Source organism: Saccostrea echinata, unplaced genomic scaffold (assembly GCF_033153115.1).
Source record: "Saccostrea echinata isolate AGI-Se365-2 ecotype Australia unplaced genomic scaffold, CSIRO_AGI_Sech_v1 ptg000133l, whole genome shotgun sequence".
In the NCBI taxonomy this organism is placed as follows: Eukaryota; Metazoa; Mollusca; class Bivalvia; order Ostreida; family Ostreidae; genus Saccostrea; species Saccostrea echinata.
In genome coordinates, this window is record NW_026889882.1 from 23,352 (window position 1) to 33,328 (window position 9,977).

The window sequence follows — 9,977 nt, forward strand, 5'->3', positions numbered from 1 at the left end:
TTTGCATTTACCCCCCCCCCCCCCTTTCCAGTCAGTTCAAAATTTATAACATGATACTTTTTTTGTTTTGTTTTTTTTTTCAATTAGGTTAAGTTCAACATAATATAAATCTAAACGCATTCCATACAATTACAATTGAGAAATGTTCAGTTTGATATTCATAATCATAAGATTGATTCACGTGATTTATTTCTCATTGATATTCATAAGATCATGTATAAACTCAATTCCAAATTTTATTCTGGATTTTAAAAAGAACCCCATTCATTTTATTATTTCCACAACTTTTGATTAGATATGTAAACGTGTATTGGTAAAGCAGACTTTTTAAAGTGATGAACAGTTGACAATTCATGATGCCATTCTCTTTATGTGATTTCTGAGAGAAGATTTTAGAACAAATCAAATCATCGGCGGTAGAATTTTATCCGATCGGGAATTAGTATGTGAATATAATTTTTGTTTTATATATACCTTTATGGAATCTACTGCTATTATAATTCATGTACATGTAGCTTCAATATGGCCGCTTCGTCAATAAGCAAAATGAACAGCATTTCTCCATATGCTTAATATACTTTAAGATGTACACGCTATAACTTGCGTCAGATAAAAATAAAGTTGGAAATTTATTTATTTTGTTTACCAAATAAAGTCACGAAAATACTATAAATTAAACAATTAAAAATGAACGCGTTATAAAGATCTCAAATCATAATTATTTATTTTCCGGCTAGGAAAATAATGCCTCTATATTTAAATTCATGCATCATGTGACACCGTAGCTAATTTTATCTAACGATAAACAAAAATGGCGTCAAGAAAGCGAGGTAGGCCGTTTGGTATACAAATAACTTTTGAAATGGATGGCACACGTCTAATGCTTGAATATACTTATCCTTTAAAACAACTAGTATTATACCATCTACTCTGTAATGACAGATATTGACCTTTTATTCATAATTGTAGTCAAAATGCAACGTACCTCGTCGTCTATGAATTCCAGTGGACATGCGTGTCTATATACTGTTTACGCATTCCTTCATCAATATTCAAGAACAGGCTGAATTCCTAATTGCAGATTTAGCTTAATTGTTTTGTAATTACAACAACTTGTTTAGCAGATCTTTGTGGGAGGTATTATTTTGTATTACACATCATGTTTCTCGAATCATTTAATCATTTTGTTTCACATTAAAATCGCTTTTATATAGCGTGTATATCTTTAAAATGAAAGTAATATAAAAGAAAAAAAAGACTGGATATCATTTAACTTATCTAACACATTTCTTACTCATATATCATTCTGCTTCTGAATCAGAAGAGTGTTTACTTTCAGGGTGAAATGTTGCCACTTGCTTTCAACAGTTCATCGTCACTCTCAATCTGTCCGTCATCACTGATAAGATGTCGGCGACTGAGGTGAGGTAGCGGGCGATATTATCGTAAAATAGATGAATAACACTTTCTAAGTTCTAATGGCAGTCAGGGTTGATGGTTATCCTAGGAATGTAAACATACATAACTGTGTACAACTAGATAATTTCGGGACAGTAATAACTGTTACATGTGAGAGAGCGATGAAATAAACTTTTGTTTTCTTGGGTGGATTTGTAGTTCTCTGGTCATCAATCAGAATTTTCTTTACATTAGTGAGCTTCAAACCAGCAGCCTCAGACAAACATATATAGGGAAAACAAACTTATTAAAATCAGTTATTTCTCCGACGTCATGTTAATCAACATAAATATGAGGAAACAGCGATGTCGTTTTAATGAAATCTGATATTTTCTTAACATGCAGTGAGTAGAAGCATTTTGACATACATGTATTTTGTTATACATGAAATACTGTAAATTCCTAAATATACACGAGGAATAAATTATCGCGTAATTACGCGAGAAGCATCACTCGCGAAATAAAATTACTCGCTTTTATTTTTTTGGCGCTTTAATGTATATAAAATCTATACATAAATCACACATTCGCGAATTATTGTTCTCGCGATTTGACGCACTTGGGCAATTTCGCGATATTAAGTACTCGCGTAAAATAAGGAATGCACAGTACTTTCCTTTTCTCGTAGCTTTGGCATTTCCAATAAATAAAAGTATGAGCTCTGATTTTGTCTTCTTGTGTACACTTTTAAATTGAACTCAGACCACTATTGTAGGCGGAATAGAATTATGAAAGAATTCCACACATGATTTAATTTCTTGTATTAATTCCAACATTGTGTATCAATATTTAAATTATATATCGCGATTTGGCACTTCTGAATCCAAATTAAAATCGGACCAAAAAATGAAGGTTCAGCAGTAAATACGAGTTTCACTAAAAAATATATTTTTCGTAGCCAAGGCAGCACCATTCCACGGAATAAATACATATTTAAAATTATAGAATTCTATATTTCAGTGTAGTCAACTTATACTAAGTGTCATTGAAACTTCCAAAATTGTAAGAAAAATGTTTGAGAAAATTTCTATTTTAGTAATCATTACAATGCCGTTGGTTAAAAAAAAATAGCCTGCTTAGTGCGCTTTTATTGAAAGTTTTAATAAAGAAATCGGATCAAAACTGTATTAAAAAAATTGCTTTTAAAGAAGGTCACAAATAATTATGTATAGTAAAAATGACAACACAATTCTCTAAAAATCAAAAACTGATATTAGGACTTTTGTAATTTAACTAAAAAAAGCACCCAACCATTGCACTTAAATAAGCTAGTTCTGTATTGAAATCAGTGGAGAGAGAGGGGGATGGAAACACCAAAATAAAAAAAAAATAAATAAATAGAAATAAAAATTTTAAAAAAAGGAGGAAAAAACAACCAACAAGAAGAACGGGAGACACTCCATCGGTTTCAATTTCTCTGTCAAGAACAAAATTTCAAATTACTCTTTCCTTTTTTTAAAATTTCTTTAACTTGCATACAGAAAAAAAAAAAACATGAATAGAAAACACAACTTCGCCAAAGCCATTAACGTTGTATTACAAAGATAAAAATTAAACATATCCAATATCTATGTATATAGAATGCAATATGACTGTATACTTTTTATATATCTATATAGGTAATAATTTATTAACATGAATACAATAATGAAGTTGAAATATCACAGTAATTATAAATCCACATTATGTATGCGTCCATCGAACGTTTCTGGTCCATTTGATTTCTGAACACACTTTGATTCAAAAGTGGTACCGTAAGTGTTTAAATCAATACCACCCTCTTGTTTTGGCCTTATTTTCACGGTATTTGGTGACGAAACACTGGGGCACTCTGTAAAATAATTAAAAGGAAGTAGAAAAAAGTTCACTTGACTTCCGGGAGTGGTGGTTGATGGGACGTCTTCTGTGTGGGGGATGTGTAACACACCCATTGTGACCCATGCTACAAGATCTGTATTAACAATAGAATCATTGTTTTGTATGAACTTGTCAAAGTCCAGCAGTGGGTCCCAAGGGTCATTTTGTGCATATATGGAGGTACTCATATCTTCGAAATCGTGATATTTTGTTATCACTAATGGGTATTTGGCCCAATTTGTTGCTTTAGTAACCTCACTCTCCTCCAAAATGAATTTAACTTTCCCGTGATTGAGAATTCGGTAACCTCGCTCCGATTTAAATTTGCTAGTGGCATATTCATTTAGAATTATATCGTACTTTGGTTTCGTATTATTTAATTGTCCAGGACCAGCGTCCAGTTCATTTTGCTGAATATTTTTCTCAAAAACCATTTCAGTTTTATAGGCACCTTTAGTCCATTCTACTTTTGATTTCTGCGTTGATACATCCAAAGTGGCGTAACTATTCTGAACACCGTTGATATCCAGATCTACTTTGTAGTTGAACAGATGTTGATGTATGTTGGCCACTACGTCATTATAAATAGGATATCCAAATTTTCTCTCTTGGTATAAGGCATACGTTGCTTGAACGTACCCAGTGGCAGATGTTCTGACTTGAACAGCACCATTTTGATGAAATATGTAATCAAAAATATAATCATAGTTCCAAATATTGGTAATCGTCCTTACGACAAGATGATAATCTACTAATCCCCCATATTCTCTGTACCCTTTTGCAGAATTTGTAAAATGACGGCGTAGTGGCATGTTTGCTGTATCTTCGAACACACAAACGGAGTTCTTAATCTTCCAAGGCTTGTGTGAATTTGTAAGGAAATCGGCATCGAAAAATACCGCTGTTTCTGGACAATCCACGCCAGGAACAAGCTCATTGCATGTGGCCCCCATCATCCAAGAAGCATCGAAATAATTACTGGTTCCTTGTACAGGCCCAAAGCCTGAATAAAACACAACAGCGTCTTGTAAGGATATTTCATACGCAATCCTTTCTTCCTGAAACCGTACATCAAAAATCTGTAGACCAGTTGAGGGTCTCATTTTGAAATTAAAGTCCCAGTGCATGTATGATACATGTTGTCCGTCAATGTGGTACCGACGCCCATCGGGTTCTACAAGCTTAGGCCCTTGAAGTGGATCAGGCATTTCACTTTGTCCTCTACGGTTGTATGATGAGTATAAATACTCTCTAGCGCCTAAAGTTTCATAGTTAATTTTTCTTAGTAAATTAACTCCTTTATAACGAGTAACAAGATCTTCAACTTCGAAAAACATCTGACCGTTGTAAACCACTTTGGTTACTTTCCATTCCTTTGGGTCGGTAGATAAGTGATCGATTTGTATTTCTAGTCCCAATGGATGCAGATAAAACCCCTCAACATCTCTAAATGACCAAAACCAGGTTTTCCTTTCCCCACTAACACGTCCTCTAGGTGCGATATCAAACCAAACCAGGCAGTCAACTCCTTTTGTACAATTATGATACGAGAGTTTATAACTTCCATATAGCAATGGATACAAATCCACTGATATATTGAACAACATGGCGTATAATTGGCCGTATTCCACATCGTCTACAGGTTTGGCACTATATGGAATTCTAGACTTTGTAAAGGACGGATTTGTCGCTAATTTATGATACGTAGGATTTGGCAACGGTCCAACAATGTATTCCTCAACTCGAGGCGGATTCAAATCACCCCTAATAATTATCGCTTTTGCTGTCCGTTCGGGCATCTTAGATACACCTTTTAAATATTTCAAAACTGCGTCTTTTAAAGGCATTAGGTGATCAATCATGTATATATACGAACTATTGATGATTGCTTGAGAAAATGGCACTAAGTTTAATGTTTTGTCGTTTAGGAGGTAGTCACGTGCTGACAAGTACTCCTTTGGAGTAAGCCCATCGAACACTTGCGGATTATCAAGGTTTCTTGGAACAACACTAAATCCTGGAACGCATGTTGGTTTGTCTAGTTTGATGACAGCTAAGATGATGACAACGACGAGGAATATGACACATAACACACTGGCGATGATTGTTGTCAGTTTTAGAACAAATAATGAAGTACATCTTTTCCCTCCCTCTGGCGCTTGACCGTCTTTGATCGAAGTCATTGTGAAAGACTCGGGAACTCGACCTGTAAAGGAACCAAAAAAGTCTTGAAAATTGGAACGAAAGTTTAAAATCCTGCGTGCACGACAACTGCGGGTTTAATATGAAGTGTTTTATATCAATTTTACCACTGCTGCCACGAAAAAATCAAAGTGTCATTATTTTTATATTTTAACTGAATCTGTATCTAGAAGATAGCTACTCAAATGAAATGGATATGGCAATAAATCAGCAGGCTATGATGGATTTATAGCCGGGTTATCAGTTTGTGAAATTCACATCCAGCCGAGAAAGTATGCAGCACGCAGTGCGCTATAACAGAGGACTGAACCCACCGTACAATTGTTCGATATCGATACACCGGATTTACGATATTAACACTATCTTAAGTACTGTTGTTTCTCGTTCCTATTATCGAAAACTCCCATTCCAGTGATTGGCTTGAGTGCATTATTTATTAACGTGATGTTCTAATATGACAACCGTGCGCTGTGCGAGTTCATTTTGTGGTTGGGTAAGGTGCAACTAATTCTGATCTTATAAATTTATATCTTATAAATGAATGCTCTTTGAAAGAACAGAATGGCAGAATTAATTTAATATTTAGGCAAGGTAAATTGCACCAGCGAACATGTCAAATTCTGACAGAGAAATTTATTAACCGCTTTCAACAAATCATATAGTTGAATAATTTTTTTTCCTCGCCAGTAAGGATTTCTACTCTGCTCTTGTCCGTGTCTAATTTATTCAAATTTCTGGTCTTTAAATTTTTTATACATTTTATTAGTTAAGCGAGTGTTATGCCAGCATTTTCCAATTTTCATGTATTTTGGAAGAAATCTGGATTAATTTCCCATTCGCCATTAAAATCAAACAAACTGCAATTAAGACTACAAAAAGTCACTTAAAATTCCTGGTGTTTTTTTTTTGTTTTTTTTTTTTTTGCAAACACAACATGTAGGGAAAATACAAAGTATAAGGCTTGTGCTTTACGTTTTTACTGCACTACAGTTTTATTTTATCTGTATCTTCTTTCTTAATTTTTTTTTAACTGTGAGCAGGCGGTATTAATTCAAACCACTTTAAAGGGGGGGGGTGTCTTTTTCATATATTATACCGTAAGTATAAAAACTACATGAATGCACACAAATTAATGCACTGAGAAGTTATCAACTGCCTCGTATTTTTTCAAGAAATAAAGCTAATTATTTCGAAATAAATTGTACAATTGTTTGTTGAAATTTTCTAGTTAAAGTAATTTTAAAAATGTGTCCTGAAATTCGTTACATAGACAAATGGTGTTGACAAGGAAGAGAAGGATTTTAGGTGCCTAGAAACTCAAACAGTCCTTAAGAGAAGGATTTTAGGTGCCTTGAAACTCAAACAGTCCTTGAATGCAAAATTAAACAGGCTTAAAAGTTTTTAAAGCAGGGAGCTGAACAGGTTACCCTTTTTAATATATTGTGACCGACTTTCAAAAGTATTGGTCTTATGATAATTATTTTAGAATTTAGTAATACTGAATAGTCACTTGTTTTAGGAAATGGTTCATATCTTGTCATGCACTGTAAATAGTCATTTTCAGTCTCTCCTAAAGATATATTGTGGTAGAAAAAAATGTTTTATCTTTTTATTTCATAACCGTGTTTTCTGTGGAAAAAAACTCGGGTTATTGAAATGGTGAAAATGGCGTTCGGGCGGTTGCCAAAAGGGTACATCATTTGTCCGGATTACATGTACTGCTCCTACAGATTCCAAGATGAGAAGTTATTTTACTGATTGGTTGTACATATACATGTATCAGAGATTTTGATTTTTGATAACTCATAAGAAATAAATACCAGCTGTTGAACTTAATTATTTTTTAACAAAATATTGCTTATCGGGTGCATCATTTGTCCGGTAAAACTCCCCCTACAGTTTCTGATTTTGCAGCTCAATTGTACATAAATCTGAGATATGCATACTACTTTGATTCTGATATTTTATCTTTTATGTGAAAAAAAAATACAAATTGTTGAAATTAGCCTTTAAATATTTTTATGCAAAATATTTTCATAGGGTACAAAATATACATTGATATTTTTGTTATGTCATCTCCTATACTTTTCAGAATAATTTGATTTATAATTTATTTGAGAAACACCAGTACTTTTCACACAAAAGAAAACCAGGTTTGTTGTCACATTGACACCCCCCTTTTCATCATATTCCACAAAATTCTTTTGGAAAAAATTCACTACTAATATTAAATAAAAATACTAATATTTATTTTTTTTAAAAAATGGATTAAATGCATTGTAACTCCTTCAGATTTAATAAGAATTTTGATTCTAAATTATATATAAAAAAAGAGATTTTAAATTATAAAAAAAGATTTTTGAGAAAGGATTTTATTTTTGTTTAATTTAGTTATTATCGGGGAGTAAGCGTGAGAGGGGGGTGGGTGGGTCTAGTACAATCTTGGCTAACTCAAACTGGCCTTTGTCTAACTGATCGAGACTTAAGCACAGTTATTCACATTCTATGTAATTCTACACAAATGTGCTTCTCTCTCATTTCATAAAATTGTTCATTACTATAATTAATGTTCCAGTCCTACAACAATCAGCTTAATAACAAACTCCCTAATTTCTCCAATAACGTGTTTACTGAAATAGTAATCATTAGTCGAGAGTACTATAAAACATACTTGTATGTATGTTGCAATAGTGCAACATTCTTACCGTATCTGTTCGTATTTGTGAAGTGTACTCTATCCATTTTCGTCTGATAAAGCAATTATAGAAAACGATACACAAGTATGACTTGTTCAATCAATACAAAATGAGGCAATATTATACCACTGAATTCATACTCAGAAATTGATCAATAATATTCGCTTGGTTTCTGCCGCTCAAAGGTACAGGTTAATTATTAAATTTCATGTCACAGCACCTTTATCATTGATTTTTTTAAAAAAATAATCTTATAAAAATAGGGTTACAGAACGGAAATGGAAGCAAAATGTATTTTCTGTAGGAAGCAAGTGCGGTTTATTTTTTGTATCTTAAAAATATAAATAACATTGGATTAAGAAAACATTGTAAGCGAAGTTCATTCTATAAGAAACAGATGAGAAAAATAGGACAGAGGATTAAATCAACACCTTCTGCTGGTCAGACATTATTATGTACATGTACAATGTACTAAAGAAGTGCAGTGTAGTATGATGTATAGGATTAGTAACAAGAATGAAATGATAATAAAATCATGATAGAATTATCCTTTACAGAAAAGAGCTTACAATTTATTTTACGGATGAATAACGGCTAAAAGGAATTAAAAGGTTGTTAAACAAACAGAGTTTATAATTATGACACCATGTGTACTTACATTACCCGGTTTTAGTAAAAAAAAAAAACAAATAAAACTTGGAAGTAAATGAATACTGTAATTAAAGCATTAATTTAGGATATTTTTTTGAAGTATATATTTGAATTTTTTACTATTGAACACACGTGTTAAACACAGTAGCAAACGGAATACAGTTTTATTTTTAAAAAAATGTTTAAATAAAGAACTGATTAGAATATACCACGTGTTAAGGGCACAGAGTCTTAAACATGCATCTATCATGCAAGAATGAGATCCGCCACTTCATTTCTTTTTGACACTGTGGAATTCTGGGTACTTACCCGGATCCTGTTCTATCTCCGGACTCTTGTCTCCGTGTGCGCCGTTCTGTTTAATGGAACCTGGCACCAACCCATACGTCCTCTTCCGACTAAGGGAGGGGCCCAGGGATACATCAATCATCTCCTCAAAAACGGGAGGTACCAGAACCGGCGAAGGTCCACAGGTGGTTACGACAGTATTTTGATTATGTCGATCCAAGAATGTATACACATAATCATAGACAGCAGATTATTTCACACAAACGCCAAAGTGATGGATCAGATATGTTGATGTACAATAAATCCTCCATTTTGATAAAAACTACACGTGCTTGTTATGAGAAAACAGCGTTATTATTGTACGGAATACTGGATGATTCATCGCCTATGGTTGCTGATGCGGAAAACGCAGCTTCTCCCTGCGGCTCGGTCAATTCTCCGGGAGAGAATTGAACAGCAAGTTTACATTATGATAGCTGGTGTGGATTATCCGGCAGACGATAAACGTACAATGCACATTCATCTCATGTGAAATACTAAATCAAAATTCAACCAAGATCCAGATGTTTTTTGTTCAAAGAGAGAGAATTGCGATTTTTAAGCACTTCTCATATATCGTTAGAATACTATATAAATAAATAAAAATAAATAAATACATTAATAAAGTAATAAGTACAAGTTCAAATTTTGTTTACATACAAGTTCAAATTTTTTTTTACATACAATACTATTGTTTTTCATTATTATTGACAATTTAATGTCCCGTAAAATATAGGCTCGCAATTATTTTCATTATGCTTACACACGTGCAAGACAAAATATTTC

The 9,977-nt window shown here is 33.2% G+C and overlaps 1 protein-coding gene across 1 annotated transcript; it reads right to left on the bottom strand.

The window, feature by feature from the left end:
- Nucleotides 1-3,047: 3,047 nt before the first annotated feature.
- LOC133177414 (amiloride-sensitive amine oxidase [copper-containing]-like) lies at nt 3,048-9,591 on the bottom strand. The gene is made up of 2 exons (XM_061312460.1): nt 9,174-9,591; nt 3,048-5,521 (listed from the first exon to the last, which is right to left on the bottom strand). The coding sequence occupies exons 1-2, from the start codon at nt 9,292-9,294 to the stop codon at nt 3,129-3,131; spliced, it is 2,514 nt and encodes an 837-aa protein (XP_061168444.1). The 5' UTR covers nt 9,295-9,591; the 3' UTR covers nt 3,048-3,128.
- Between the last annotated feature and the right edge of the window lie 386 nt (nt 9,592-9,977).

Bases quoted from the DNA above. Each gene is read 5' to 3' on its own strand.
- LOC133177414 (XM_061312460.1), bottom strand. From the start codon at position 9,294: ATGATTGATGTATCCCTGGGCCCCTCCCTTAGTCGGAAGAGGACGTAT. The intron at 5,522-9,173 runs GTAAGTACCCAG...GTTCCTTTACAG, and splicing joins GGAGATAGAACAGGATCCGG to GTCGAGTTCCCGAGTCTTTC.